Source organism: Lipotes vexillifer, unplaced genomic scaffold, assembly GCF_000442215.2.
Source record: "Lipotes vexillifer unplaced genomic scaffold, Lipotes_vexillifer_v1.1 scaffold657, whole genome shotgun sequence".
In the NCBI taxonomy this organism is placed as follows: domain Eukaryota; kingdom Metazoa; phylum Chordata; class Mammalia; order Artiodactyla; family Lipotidae; genus Lipotes; species Lipotes vexillifer.
In genome coordinates, this window is record NW_006774518.1 from 47,056 (window position 1) to 62,114 (window position 15,059).

Genomic DNA, 15,059 nt, shown 5'->3' on the forward strand with positions numbered 1-15,059 from the left:
CAGCTCGGCCGGGGTTGGTGCTCCTGCGGCTGTTTGACAGCGAGGAAACCAGGGCCAGGAGGGGCGCGGCCTCCGCGCGCGGGCAGCGCCGACCCCGCCTTCGGAATTCCCGGGTCCGAACCTCCCGCCGAGCGAGCCCGCCCCCCGTGCCGTTCCTGATTGGCCATTTCGTTTGCCCTCCTCCTTTCCATTGGGCGACGAGCTGGGAGGGTCCCCGATCTCCCGCCTTCCTCTTTTTCTGATTAGTTCACAGGATTTCCCGGGTTCCCGGAGTTGGGCGGAGCTGCCAGGGCTCGGAGGTGCCCCCAACGCCTTAATTGGGCCAGGCTTTAGACACTACTGCGTCTGCGTGCACCTCTTCTCCTCCTTCCGGGGTGGTAGCCTTGTAGGCTTTAGAGCGTCCCGCCAACCTGCCCGCTTTGCGCAGGCGCTGTCGGGGGCCGAGGCCTCGCCCGGGAGCTAGGTATAGGGGGTGTGGCCAAAGGGCTGAGGGGGGTCTCTCGCGCCGGGTAAGGGGCATTCGGGAAGAGTCGGTTGGGGGCGGGAAGGGGCTGAGAGTGGGTACAGGGGTGGGTTCAGGGATCCATAGGGTGGAGGGGTGCAAGGGCAGGGTAAAGGAACAAATGAGGTGGTCCGAACAGCCTTAGAGCTCAGCGTCCAGCAGGGCGAAGACTCATATATGGGGGAGAGGAGGGAGGGAGAGGAGGCTATTGGGAGATGAGAGAGTGAGGGGCCAGAATAATTGCTTCAGGATAAAAGCAAATTAGGATGTAGGGAGGGATAGGAATCCCAGATTGGGGGAAAAATAGATGAGTTCGGGTGGCAGGGTGGGGAGATCTTAAAGACCCCTCTGTCTGCTCTAGGACTCTGGAGAGGTGGGTGGGCGACAGGGATGGAAGCTGAGGGGGCAATAGAAACTGAGAGGAAGGTTGCTGGAAGGGTTTGGATGCGACGTCAGGAAGCTGGCTTTTCTAACAAGGGGTCTAGGCCGCCTGGATTCCCCGGGGGTCCTGGGTAGGCGTCCTGCCCTACATGTGGCCACATTCATCAGGGGCCAGGCACTGGGCCAGCGCTTTGATAGGGAAGGACCCAGGAGTCATGGCTTGGTGGTGTCTGGATGGGCTTCCCCAAGGCCTTGGTGAGCCATGGAGAGAACTCTGGAGATTGGGCTCACAGCCTCTGTACTGCATACGTCCTTTCTCACCTCCATCCAGGGAAGGCAGAGACTGTAGAAACTTAAGGAGGACGGTAAAGGCACTGCCCAGAATTCTAAAAGTATGAGTAAAACCAGAGCCTCTCTCAGCCTGTCTCAGTAAATTCTCTCCATCTCATGGCTGTTGCCACAGTCCTATCAGGAACCAGATTGAGACAAGCAAGTGATCTTCGGGTATTTCCTACTTCTTTTGGGAAGTAGGATAAGAGGAGCTAAGAGTCAGATGGACCTGGCTGTTATTTAAGGATTGTGACTTTGTTATTGTAGGGGCTCTCTCTTTGGAAGGTGGCCTGAAAATTGAATTGGAGTGTCCTTGTTTCTCCTATTGTCCAGGGAAGCATAGATGGCTGGACACAGACTCTAGAGACTTCAAATAATGTGGAAATGTTTCGACCTTCAGGTCAGTGGGACCTGGCAAGGGGGCTGGTGATTATGTCTCCCTGGGAAACTGACCATCTTTGTCCTTATGATTCTTCAGGTTCCACTGGGCTGATTCCCCCATCCCACTTCCAAGTTCGGCCCCTTCCAACTCTGCCAAGAATGGCTCCCACGTGGGTCTCAGACATTCCCCTGGTTCAGCCCCCAGCCCATCAAGATGTCTTAGAGAGGCGGCCAGATAACCAGAGACCTCAAGTGACCATGTGGGGACAGGAAGTTTCTGGCAAAGGGCAGGAGCCAGGGTGGAGAGGCAGGTACAGATCTAATGTTGCTGTTTTCTTGGGCTTGCTTGCCAGTGGCCCTTCTTCCCTGAAATAGATTCCTTACCCTATTTCAGCCCTTAGTTCCACAATTTATTCATTTTTATATAAGCAGTTGTTGTTGCCTACAATGCATAAATAATAGCAGTGTGCTAGATGCTAGGGACAAGGATAACAAAAATGAATAAGAGAGATCCTGATATCAAGGAATTTTATTTTTGATAATTTTTTAAATGAATTTATCTATTTATTTATTTTGTTTTTGGCTGTGTTGGCCTTTGTTGTTGCGCACAGGCTTTCTCTAGTTGCAGTGTGTGGGCTTCTCATTGCAGTGGCTTCTCTTGCGGAGCACGGGCTGTGGGTGCGCGGGCTCAGTAGTTGTGGCTCGTGGGCTCTAGAGCGCATGCTCAGTAGTTGTGGCACATGGGCTTAGTTGCTCCGTGGCACGTGGGATCTTCCTGGAGCAGGGCTCGAACCCGTGTCCCCTGCCTTAGCAGGCAGATTCTTAACCACCGTGCCACTAGGGAAGCCCCTATTGAAGAATTTTAAATCCTAAGGGAAGAGATAGGCTGACCCACAGCTGATTGTATTAAGTGTGGTGTAAGGCAGGCTGAAGAAGTACGGGCTGGGAGTACAGACCGCGTGCTGTGATAGTAGATTCATTCTGACGGAGCTGACCGTGCCATCTGTCAATTTGTTGTCTGTGAAAATTCTTATTCTTGTTGTTTCATGTGTGTCTTTTCCCAAATGTACTGGAACATCATCCTGCCATTTTGTTCTTGAGTGGATTGCATGTGAGTCTACCTTGGACCCCATCAAGGGGAAAGGAGCATAATGATGAAAGGGGAGCATTGGAGTGAGTGTCAGGAGACAGAGACTCTTTGTGACTAATTTGGCTACCAGCTAGGGGTCCTTTGGCCAGTCACCTCATTTCTCTAGGCTACAGATCTCTGCCACTTAAAAAAGGTGTTGGGGAATTCCCTGGCGGTCCAGTGGTTAGGACTCTGCTTTCACCACCAAGGGCACAGGTTCAGTCCCTGGTCAGGGAGCTAAGATCCTGCAAGCTGCATGGTGCGGCCAAAAAAAATTAAAATTAAAAAAAAGAAAATGCTGTGGTTCTGGGCCTCAGTGAGGGAACTGTGTCAAGAGCCATGTTATAAGCTGGTTTCAACTTTATGTGACTCCAGTAGACTGTGCTCTCCAACGGTTGGGATTATGTAATTTATTGAGGTGCTGCACTCTCAGACTTCTCATGTGGTGTACCTAACACTCAATAAATGATTTTAACTAGTGCCTGGACTCACCATATTGATACTCGTTGCCATGACCTCTCTTTCCACCTCCATCAAACTTTTCCTTGCCCTTAAATCAGAATTCAGAAATCTCTGAGTGTCCTTCCAGCTTCTCCAGTTCAAAACGTGTGGCCTAACGATGTGCACATCTGATGTTTAACACATCTGCCTGTATATTGTCCTCAAGAGAGGTCATGTTCCATGAACTCAGCTAGCCTTTAGGTCCTGTGGGCCCAGATATGCTTAGTAGGGCTGTTGTCAATGATGATGGTGATGGAAATGCAGAGATCCCCATGGCCCAGCTTCATCCCCTGCCATCTCCCCATATGGGAGCAGAGGGATCCTCTCCTTCTCCTGTCTCCATTTTATGCCTTGGCCACCCTCCCAGCACCAGAGACAGGTCTCACCTGTGCTAACCTGTCTTTGAAGGTCCGTGGAGCTGGCGGGGTCGCAGGCCCTGAGCCAGCAGGCTGAGCTGATCTCTCGGCAGCTGCGAGAGCTGCGGCGGCTCGAGGAGGAGGTCCGGGTGCTGCGGGAGACCTCGCTGCAGCAGAAGATGAGGCTGGAGGCCCAGGCCACGGAGCTAGAGGCACTGGCACGGGCAGAGAAGGCTGGCCGCGCTGAGGCTGAGGGCCTGCGTGCTGCCCTGGCCGGGGCCGAGGTTGTCCGGAAGAAGCTGGAAGAAGAGAGCCAGCGGGAGCTGGAGGACGTTCGGAGGCTGCACCAAGAGCAGGTGAATGTGGGCCTGGTAAGGGTTCAGCTGCACAGTGGTGAGCTGGGCAGGAGCTCCCCAGCAAAGAGCAGGCATTGCAGAAAAGGGTGATGAGATGTTTGCTGAAGGTGAAAGAAACAGATGACCTGGAAAGAGGGAGAACTTGGATGTGTTGGTCTTATTCAGCTTGCCCTTTTCCGCCAGGACTCAGGAGACCTCCCACCACTTGAAGCCCTCCTTCCTCTTCCAGTAGGAAGTAGTTTGTGTTTCTGCTTTACTCCAGGTCCCCAGTTCGTCTGGGAACACTGTGGGAGGGAGAGTGAGGGAGGTGGGAGTGGGGTCCTAAGGTGGACTGGGAAGGGGCGACTATGCAGTCAGCAAGCATTTATCCGTGCTTACTCTTCGCCATCCCTGAGACAAGAGCCGGGACACTGGGGTGAGCAAATCAGCCAACTCTCTGCCCTTGTGGGTGGAGCTGACAGCCTAGTGGGCGATACACACATTCAGTGCGTAATTTAATTCTAATTAATTAATTGCAGTTGGGAAAAGAGCCATGAAGGAGAAGGACAAAGGAGCCCTGGCTGGTCTGGGGGTTGGGAAGGCCACCCTAACCAGTCGACGTGTTAGGAAACGAAACCATAAAGATATTGGAAGAAAATATGGGTGAATTCCTTTATAACCTGGGAATGGGGAAACCTTTCTACCTGTGAATCAAAATCCAGAGCCATTAGAGAAAAGATTGATATATTGACTTTATAATACCAAACTTAGGGATGACAAAATAAAAGTAAAATTAAAGGGTAAGTGATAAACTATAGGAGAATATTTCCAGGTCATATCACAAGAAAAAGCTAATATCCCTACTATATAACGTGTGCCTAGAAATCAAGAAGAGAAAGACAGCAGTCCAGGCAGAAAATGGACAGAGGAGATCATTCAAAGAAAAATATAAAAAGCCTTTAGTTTCATGAAAGATGCTTAATGATAAGAAGTTGACATTTATGTTACATAGGAATTGGCGGTGCCACAGTGGTTGGGAGTCCGTCTGCCAGTGCAGGGGACATGGGTTCGAGCCCTGGTCTGGGAGGATCCCACATGCCGTGGAGCAGCTGGGCCCGTGCGCCACAGCTACTGAGCCTGCGCTCTGGAGCCCGTGAGCCACAACTGCTGAGGCTCACGTGCCTAGAGCCTATGCTCTGCAGTGGGAGGGGCCCCCGCAATGAGAGGCCCGTGTGCGGTGGCGAGGAGTGGCCCCCGCTGGCCGCAGCTGGAGGGGGCCCGTACATGGCAATGAAGACCCAATGCAGCTATAAATAAATAAATAAATAAATAAATAAATAAATAAATAAAATAAAAAAATAGGAGTTGGCTGGAGGGCAGGCATGTGGGGAGGTGATGGGGGCTGGTGTGACACTTGGCTGCAAGTAGATGTAAACGGGAGGAGGCCAGAGGGGCCCGAGTGCAGGCGATGAGAGGGGCTCTGGGTGTTGGGGTGGAGTGTGAGGCCTTGGGCCTGTTCAACTTTATACTTTACCTTAAGAGCAATGGGTAACCGCTTGAAAGGTTTTAACAGGGAAATGACATGATCAGATTTATATTTTATGTGTAAAAGGACCAGTTTTGTGATTCGTGTCCAAAAAGCTCACAGTGACTATGGTATAGAGATAGGGCTAGAAGCGGGCAGACCGGAAGTGAGGGCAGCCACTTACCCTCCTTCACCGGCCGAACCGTGACTCTTTCAGCGTATCTGACACCCTTAACCACTGTTGGTGGTGCTGTGAGAAAAGGACAAGCTCCCTGCCTTCCTAGGGCTTCCTTCTGGATGGGGGGAAGCAGACAGTAAGCACGTGCAGGAGCAGGATCATTTCATAATGATAAGAAGTGCAGGAAGGGCACAAACAGGTCATAGGACAGCGCAGGTGCTGGGTAGGGATTAGCGGTCCGGAGAGGCCTTCCCCACGAGGTGGCATCACTGAGATATGAGGAGCTGGGGGAAGCCAAGCCTCCAGGTAGATTCTGAGGTGGGAAAGAGCAGACTTGTTGGGGGGACAGGGGGAGAGCACTGTGGCTGGAGCAGAGCGGGCAGTGGGAGAAACAGGACAGAGCTCAGAGAAGCAGGCAGAGGCCAAGACACGACAGGTTTCACAGGCCCAGGGAAGAAGCCGGTCTGAACGCTGTGGTAAGCCACTGGAGGCTTCTAAGGCCGGTCAGGAGATGGTTGCCATTGTCCAGGCCAGAGATGAGGGTGGGTTACCTCAGGTTGGTGGCACTGGATGTGGAGAGAAGTGACAATGTTTTGGTGGGCGGCCTGACAGGAACTGCTGGTGGGTTGGAGGGTGATGGGGAGTGAGGCGCCAAGGATGGTCTCCGTTTTGCTGTGCACAGTTGGGTGATTTCTTGGGTGCTTGTCCAAGGTCACAGAAAGTGGGAGTGAAGGGCAGGGCCAAAGCAGAAGGCAGATTTGGAAAGTCCAGGTGTGGGCGAGCTGGCCCCTGCTGAGCCCTCCCTTCTCTCCACAGCTCTCCTCCCTGACACAGGCTCACCGGGAGGCTCTTTCCAGTTTGACTAGCAAAGCTGGGGGCCTGGAGAAGTCTCTGAGTAGTCTGGAAACCAGGAGGTCAGGAGAAGCTGAAGAGCTGGCTGCGGCCCAGAGGGAGGCCGAGCTGCTGCGGAAGCAGCTGAGGTGAGTGGGCAGGTGGGCGACCGAAGGGCAGTTGGTCTGGCATTCGGTGGGTTGGTGGGTGGGCTGGGTCTCCAGGGTGCCCCCCGATGGCTACCCTGCTCCCACCCCAACCCTAGCAAGACCCAAGAGGATCTGGAGGCTCAGGTGACCTTGGTTGAGAACCTAAGGAGGTACGTGGGAGAGCAGGTCCCTCCCGAGGTCCACAGTCAGATGTGGGAATCAGAGCGACAGGAGCTTCTAGAAACCGTGCAGGTGAGAGAGTGCTGGGCATGGGGTGGGACTTGAGGGCTCAGGTCCTGTGCGAGGGGGCCCTGGAGAAGAGCACAGTCCCCGGGAGAGAAGGCAGTGCTGTCAAGGGGCACACAGACTGGCCGCCGCCCGAGGGCCACTGGGAGACCCGGCAAGAGGTGGCTGTCCTCTCTCTCTCCCCTGCCCCGGCCCTAAGCACCTGCGGGAGGACCGGGCCGGCCTGCACACCACCACGGAGCTGCTGCAGGTGCGCGTGCAGAGCCTCACGCACATCCTCTGCATGCAGGAGGAGGAGCTGGTCCGGAGGGTAGGCCCCTCGCCCCCGGGTGCCCCCTGTGCGTGGGAGGGGTTGGGGTGCTGCTCCTAGAACCTGCCCGCGTCTTTCTTCCCCTGAATGCCTCTTCTTGCTCTGGCTCCTGATGCCTGGGCAGGACAGAAGAAATAAAACCCACCTCCTTCCTTCCTCTGCTCCCCCAGGAGCCCACACTCTCCCCACCTCCTCCACCCTCAGGTTCAGCCTTCAGACTGCCTGGAGCCCGAGTTCACCAAGAAGTGCCAGTCCCTGCTGAAGCGCTGGCGGGAGAAGGTGTTTGCCCTCATGGTGCAGCTGAAGGCCCAGGAGCTGGAGCACAGAGACTGTGTGGGGCAGCTGAAGGGACAGGTCGCCTGGCGCCCTCTTTCTCCCCATGCTCTCCCCTAGCTCTCTGCTCCTTACAGGAGGGGTGGCATTTATTCACCAAATACTTGGGTGGTTCCCACATGCTGGCAGCACAGCCCTGAGCAAAGGCTGACAAGGACCTGCTCTCATGAGGCTTACATTTTGTGAGGTGGGCCGGCCTCCCCCAGAAGGTGACAGTGTCCAAGGATGGGTGGGTGCCACGGGCAGAGGCTGGCCACGGGTCCTGGTGGGTTGGTCACAGGGTAGTTCCTTAAGGTGTGGGCATGGGGAACATGCCTCTGGAAGGAAACCTGGACCCAGACTCCATTCTTAGGAACCCGGGCTTACTGTCTCCATGTGTGGCCTTCTTTCAGAGACCCCTGCCCCTGCACCTGCCCCTTCCTTCCCAGCGCCTCCCCTACAGCTTTGGCTCTAGACCTGCTTCCTCTCCTCCCCCAGGTGGCCGAGCTCCAGGAAGGAGTCAAAACTCAGTGCCAGGAGCAGGCCATCCTGCAGCGCTCCCTGCAGGACAAAGCTGCAGAGGTGGAGGTAGAGCGGATGGGTGCCAAGGTCAGTGTCTGAGACGGGCAGAGGCTGAGGGAGGGCAGGGAAACCCCAGGGAGGGGGACACTTTTGGTTTGTTTTGGCTGTACCACGTGGCATGTGGGATCTTAGTTCCCTGAACCAGGGATCAAACCCATGCCCCCTGCAGTGGAAGCGAGCAGTCTTAACCACTGGACCGCCAGGGAAGTCCTGAGGGGACCATTTTCTTTACCGTATCCTTCCTAGGCCCTGCAGACGGAGCTGAGCCGCACTCAGGAGGCCCGGCGCCGGGAGCAGCAGCAGACAGCCACAGCGGAAGAGCAGCTGAAGCTTGTGGCCAACGCTGTCAGCAGGTATCTGGGATGCAGGGTGGGTGGAGTAGCATTTCTGCTTCGACAGCTTCCTGGGCATCTTGGAGTTTAAGAACCTCAGGCAAGAGGGGCTAGAAAGCTGGCCGTGTGGAGGATGCAGGGCTGGAGGTATGTAGCCCTGTAAAATCTTTGTGTTTGTTTTTTCCTGGGGCAACCCCCCTCCATATTCACAGCAGGGTCACTTATGACTCCCACCCACTGCGTGTTTGGCTGGAGATGAGGTATTACTGACTTCCTCTTGCAGTTAGTAACAGCTTGAGCTAAATAGAGCACCTAGGAGGGTCTCCACCTTCAGAACTGTGCGAGGATGGGGAATGTGGACACTTGATCTTTCTTCCTTCTCTCCTTTCTCTCTTTCTCTTTCTTTCTTCCTTCCTTCCTTCCTTCCTTCCTTCCTTCCTTTCTTTCTTTCTTTTCTTTCTTTCTTTCTTTCTTTCTCTCTCTCTTTCTCTTTTTCTCCCTCTCTCCCTCCCTCCCTCCCTCTCTCTCTCTTTCTTTCAAATTTTGCAGGCATGCCCTGTTGAGTTGGAAAAAATTTAGTCTATTTTTTTTAAAGCTGAACACCCACAGGTATACTTCTTTTTATTGTACTTTGCTTTATTAACTTCACAGATGCTGCTACAAATCGAAGGTTTGTGGCAACTCTGTGTCGAGCAAGTCTACTGGTGCCATTTTTTTTTCCAACAGCATTGTTTTAAAATTAATTCTATTTTTAAATGTTTAGTTGTTTTTTCAGACGCAATGCTATTGCACACTTAATGGACTACAGTATAGCATAAACGTAACTTTTATATGCACTGGGAACCCAGAAAATTCATGAGACTCGCTTTATTGCAGTTTCCTTGCCCCCCTTTATTTATTTGTTTATTTTTTTAACATCTTTTTTGGAGTGTAATTGCTTTACAATGGTGTGTTAGTTTCTGCTGTATAACACAGTGAATCAGCTATACGTATACATATATCCCCATATCTCTTCCCTCTTGCGTCTCCCTCCCACCCTTCCTATCCCACCCCTCTAGGTGGTCACAGAGCACGAAGCTTATCTCGCTGTGCTATGCAGCTGCTTCCCACTAGCTATCTATTTTACATTTGGTAGTGTATATATGTCCATGCCACTCTCTCACTTCATCCCAGCTTACCATTCTCCCTCCCTGCCAGTTTCCTTTTTAATCAATTGCAAGCCTGTCTCTTATACCAACTTCCTAGGTGTTTCCTTCACAGCTATTGTTAGATAACCTTTAGAAAGACCTCTAAGGAGAAGCACAGGTTTCTTTGCACAGGTAACAATCCCTCCTCGGCTTTGGACGTGGGGACACGGAGGCGGTCTGAGGAGAGCTCTCAGCACAGTGCCTGGCTTATTGTCTGCATTCTGTAAATGTTCACTTTTACCATAAGGCTCTTCTAGATGGATCACATAACAGTTTTGGCTTAGAAAAATTGTGATGCAGGGTGGGTCCTTGCCTACCATCCCTTTCTGTTGGATTTGTACCTTGAGGACTAATTTAACCAAAAAAAATTTCGTGAAAAATTTCAAGCGTGCGTGGCATTAGAGAGACTAGTTATGATGAACTACTGCCCAGATTCAATCCATTGCATGTGCCTCCTACCTCCAGGAAGACAGAAAGATACAGTGTGGACAGGGTTTTACTTTGATACCAGGACATTATGGAAATGGTCCTTGCTGATGATTTATTGCCAAAAAGTCCACGTGGCCTAAAACCAACCCAAGCTCGGATTGTTGCCAGGTTTGTTAGTCTCTTGGTGGCTTGGAGATCCTGTCAGGAAAAGGCTTTCATAAGAGCCACAGTATGTGTTGGAAGCACCCGCTCAAACAGTTTTCAGATAAAAGTGATCTCTGCTGTGCTGCTAGGGATACAGCCTTCAGCCTTAGACTTCTCAACTTCCATGAGCCACGTTGATCCTGCTTTGGGCACAGCTAGCTGATAAAGCATGTGGACCCGGCCTTTGTTGGTATCAGGGACTCGTTAGAGAGGATAACTTTGATCTCTGATACATAATAGTGATCAAAAAGCAGATCGTGAGAAATAAGCTTAGCACATTACTTGAAAAGATGTACAATCATTTAATGCCTTCTTGGGGCAAACTGATGGAAACTATGGGCTTTGTTCCATAGAAGAATGCACATAAGTTCATACACCCCAGATGTGGCATATGGCGGCAGGAGACTCCCCAAACCTGGAGACGCACCTGGAGGCCTGAGGTGCAAAAGTCTGAATCAGCTAGAGATAAGCCTGCTTTAGGGCACTTGTTTTAGCCCCCATAGAATCAATGTTACTGAACCCTTTACTTTGTGATGGCATCTGAGTCCAGATAAGGTGTGACCCCATGAACCTGATTATTGTTTTTACCGTAGGGTTGTTTTTAAAGACACTGATTGCAAGGACGCAAATGAGAAGCTTATGTAGGTTTTGGGATCAGAAATAGCTGCGCCTTTTTTTTTTTTGTCTGGGCCACACAGCATGCGGGATCTTAGTTCCCTGACCAGGGATCAAACCCACACCCCCGCAGTGGAGGTACGGAGACTTAACCACTGGACCTCCAGGGAAGTCCCTAGCTGTGCTTTTTTTATGAGCAACTGCATCATTTTTATTTGACAATCACTAAGGGGCTTAAGCTCTCAGTTTTCTTTCACTACTGGCAGGGCGCAGAGTTGGGGCTCCTACTCTTGGCTTCAGCTTCTCTTGCCCTTGCTCTGATTTCCCCTTCTCTGCTTTCCCCACGTACATAGCAATACAGGATAGAGGGGATCAAGTCCTTTTGGAAATAAGATGGGGTTGAAGGGTCATGACTTTGTGTCTTCTCCAGCTTTCAGACCTGGCTCCAGGGCGCCGTGGCGGAGGTGAAGCGGGCCGCAGCCCGGCTGCCCGGCCTCAGCAGCCGAGTCAGCTATGCCGTCCGCAAGGTCCACACCATTCGGGGTGGGTAGGGCAACTGCCAGATGTGTCCTGCCCCTCCCGCTGCCCCACCAGCTCTCTCATCCCACAGCCACCCTCCTGCCTCCTCCTTACCAGTCCGGGCATCTTCCGTTTTCCCTCTTCTCCTCAAGCTCACCTCTCTGTTGCTCTCTGCCTTTTCTTCCCCAGGCCTGATGGCTCGAAAACTGGCCCTTGCTCAGCTGCGCCAGGAGAGGTGAAGTTTGGGCCACTTTGAGGTGGATGAGGGGCAGGAGTGGGGCTTTAAGGTGTTGGTTGCTGGGACCCAAAAAAGCGAGGATGGAGGAAGGATGGAGGCTTAGGGGTCAGGCAGCTGGGTGATTCCCCCCATCTCTGTTTCCCTTCCCTGTCTCAGCTGCCCCCAACCCCCACCGGCCACGGATATGAGCCTGGAGTTGGAGCAGCTGCGGGAGGAACGGGACCGTCTGGACGCAGAACTGCAGCTGAGCGCCCACATCATCCAGCAGGAGGTGGGCCGGGCCCGGGAGCAAGGTACACCTGGTCCTCAAGTCACCGAGCTTGAGCCGGGGCCAGAGTCTGAGTCTGGGGGATGAAGAGGAAGAGGGAAGAGCTGGGGTCTAGGGTACGGAGAAGCCTGAGCGGGCACCACATCTTCCCAGGGGAGGCGGAGCGGCAGAAGCTGAGCGAAGTGGCCCAGCAGCTGGAACAGGAACTGCAGCGCACCCAGGAGTCCCTGGCCAGTTTGGGGCTGCAGCTGGAGGCGGCTCGCCAGGGCCAGCAGGAGAGCACGGCGGAGGCTGCCAGTCTCCGGCAGGAGCTGACCCAGCAGCAGGAGGTCTACGGGCAAGGTGTGCAGGAGGGGGCGTGGGCAGACCCGTGGTGGGGGCGGGGGTGGGAACCATGAACCAAGGCTCGCCTGACACCCCACGTGCACCTCCACCCCAGCGCTGCAGGAGAAGGTGGCCGAAGTGGAGACTCGACTGCGGGAGCAGCTCTCAGAATCAGAAAGGAGACTGAACGAGGCTCGCAGGGAACACACCAAGGCCGGTGAGATTGGCTGGGGTGGACGTGGCTTTTCAGGAAGAAGGAAGTGTTGAGGCATGAGGTTATTTTAAAAACTTTATTTTTAAAGCTTTTTTGAAGTGTGCGAGTCATGAAGTTATCAAGGAAGATGAATTCTCAGGTGGTAAACACCCCTATATAGCCAGCACCCAGATCAAGCAACAGCACTTGACCAGCCCTGGATCCCCTGCAGCCCCTCCCAGTCACCCCCCTCCGCAAAGGCAGTCTGACATCTCATAGCAACGATTACCCCCAACTTTTTCTTGAGAAAAATTTCAGACACCTAGCCAAGTTAAAAGAATCATGTAATGGATGCTCATATATCTTCTCTGGTTAGAGGCAGCAGTTAATAACCTTTGGTCACATTTCCTATCTATCTGTATATATACACATATTGATATATAAACATTTTGGGGGGAATTATTGAAAGTAGGTTGCACACATCCTGACTGTTCAGCTGCATCTCCCACAAATAGGATATTTTCCTATGTAACCTCAATACCATTGTCACACTTTAAGAAAATGAACATGAATTGCACAAAATCTGATATCCAGTCCCTATTCAGATTCCCCCTGCAGGACTCTGGGAAGCTTCAGTGATGGGGAAGGTACTTTGGGTTCTCAGATTCATAGGATCCTAGAGCATCAGACTTCCCTCTGTACGGAAGACTGAAAGCCACAAAATGTCAGTGGCTCACCTGAGTCACAGAGCTGGGACCCAATTTTCCTGCCCATCCTTCCAGCCTTGTTTTCACGGTGCCTCATGGCCTCTAGGCTGCCCAACACCCGTCCCCTCTGTGGCCTGGCTTTCCCGTAGTGGTCTCCCTGCGCCAGATCCAGCGCAAAGCCACCCGAGAAAAGGAGCGGAACCAGGAGCTGCGGCGCCTGCAGGATGAGGCCCGAAAGGAGGAGGGACAGCGGCTGACCCAGCGCCTGAAGGAGCTGGAGAGAGACAAGAACCTCATGCTGGTAGGAGGCGGAGAAGGGGCTCTTCTCAGGGAGCAGTGCTGTGGAAAGGGGAGGGGACTCTGCCCGGGCTTGGTGGCGTTTAACCCTCTCCTTCCCAGGCCACCTTGCAGCAAGAGGGTCTCCTCTCCCGTTACAAGCAGCAGCGACTGTTGGCAGTTCTTCCTTCCCCGTCGGCTAAGGGGTTACCTGTGGAGTCCAGCCCCAGGCCCTCAGAGTCTTCAGCGCCTGTTCCTCCGGCAGCGGCCCTGTGCACCAAGGAGTCCATCAAAGGTAAGGGACAGATGGCGGGGGACTTCAGGCATCTCTCCTCCAGGCACTCTGCAATGCATGAGCCTTGTTCTCTGTGACCCCTGGAGGCCCACAGACTCTCTTATTCACGCCTGCCTTGGACCAGGAGCCTTCTCCCTTATAACCCTCACATCCTGCGGCGTGACTGTGACAGCCTTCTCTTGTCCACCTCCTGTCCCTTGGGGTCTTCTTTCCCAGGATCCCTTTCAGTCCTGCTCGATGACTTGCAGGGCCTGAGTGAGGCCATTTCCAAAGAGGAAGCTATTTGTGAAGGAGACAGCCAGACCTCTTCTTCTGTCTGCCTCTGAGCAGCTGTGAGGACCAGAGGGATGAGGATGGAGGAGGAGTGGGTTGGGGAGGGCGTCCAGCCCAGCTCCTTTCCCATCCAGCTGCCCTCGGGGACAGCCGCCAAGATATTGTGAATTGTCCCGTGGCTCAATAAAGATGACTGCAGTTGGAGCCATTGTTTGGACAGTTCTCTCTGGGAATATAAGGAAATTTTCTCCCTGCAGCCTCTCTTGTCCAGAAAATGTGAGAAGTGGTCCCCCACATAGCTCTTTCTCTAGATGATTCCTTTTTCGAAACCCCTTTCCTAGGCTGCCCAGGAAGTTTTTGGAGAAGCTCCAGGTTTCTTTTTATTCTCAACTTTTGTTTTAAAACTACCTCTGGAAGGTGATCAGTGCCAGGAATGAAGCAGATAAAACATTCACATGTTCGACAGGAATCGCAGATCCAGGCAGCATCCTGCCCCGGGGGCCACTGTGGTGGGCTTGACGGGCCGGTCCCTGCTCCCCTGGCACTTACAGTCGGGTGGGAGAGACAGACGAAGGGCAAGTACTTACATGAACAAATGAGCCGTTTCAAACAATAAGTGCTATGAATATGAAGAGAAAAAAGGAATGACAGTGATGTGGTAGAAACTGGCTGTGTGGGGAGGGGCGGCATTAGATGGGGGGACAGGCAAGGCCTCTCTCAGGAGGGATGTGGTGCTGAGGCCGGGGTGAGGTGAGGCGCAGGCTGCGCAGCCCCCTGGGAGGAGCACGAGGGCGGCCACAGGCTGGGCAGGCGCGGAGGCTGGAGGGAGCCCAAGGGAGGATGCTGCAGGGAGAGGCCAGGCCTGGTGGAGCTTGCATTTTACTCTAGAAAGTCCTTAGAGTACTTTTAAAACTGGGGACAGCCACACGATTTGACTTACATTTTTTTTTTTTTTGCGGTACGCGGGCCTCTCACTGTTGTGGCCTCTCCTGCTGCGGAGCACAGGCTCCGGACGCGCAGGCTCAGGGGCCATGGCTCACGGGCCCAGCTGCTCCGCGGCATGTGGGATCTTCCCAGACCGGGGCAATGAACCCGTGTCCCCCGCATCGGCAGGCGGACTCTCAACCACTGCGCCACCAGGGAAGCCCTTG

At 53.4% G+C, this 15,059-nt stretch overlaps 1 protein-coding gene across 1 annotated transcript; it reads left to right on the plus strand.

Moving 5' to 3' along the window:
- Nucleotides 1–473: 473 nt before the first annotated feature.
- Nucleotides 474–14,108, plus strand: CCHCR1 (coiled-coil alpha-helical rod protein 1). Its single transcript, XM_007449177.1, has 16 exons — nucleotides 474–509; nucleotides 1,481–1,613; nucleotides 1,692–1,905; nucleotides 3,633–3,936; nucleotides 6,435–6,598; nucleotides 6,715–6,850; nucleotides 7,044–7,154; nucleotides 7,359–7,508; nucleotides 7,965–8,075; nucleotides 8,295–8,401; nucleotides 11,729–11,865; nucleotides 11,994–12,182; nucleotides 12,280–12,381; nucleotides 13,214–13,365; nucleotides 13,464–13,635; nucleotides 13,852–14,108. The coding sequence occupies exons 2-16, from the start codon at nucleotides 1,598–1,600 to the stop codon at nucleotides 13,959–13,961; spliced, it is 2,175 nt and encodes a 724-aa protein (XP_007449239.1). The 5' UTR covers nucleotides 474–509; nucleotides 1,481–1,597; the 3' UTR covers nucleotides 13,962–14,108.
- The last annotated feature ends 951 nt before the right edge of the window (nucleotides 14,109–15,059 follow it).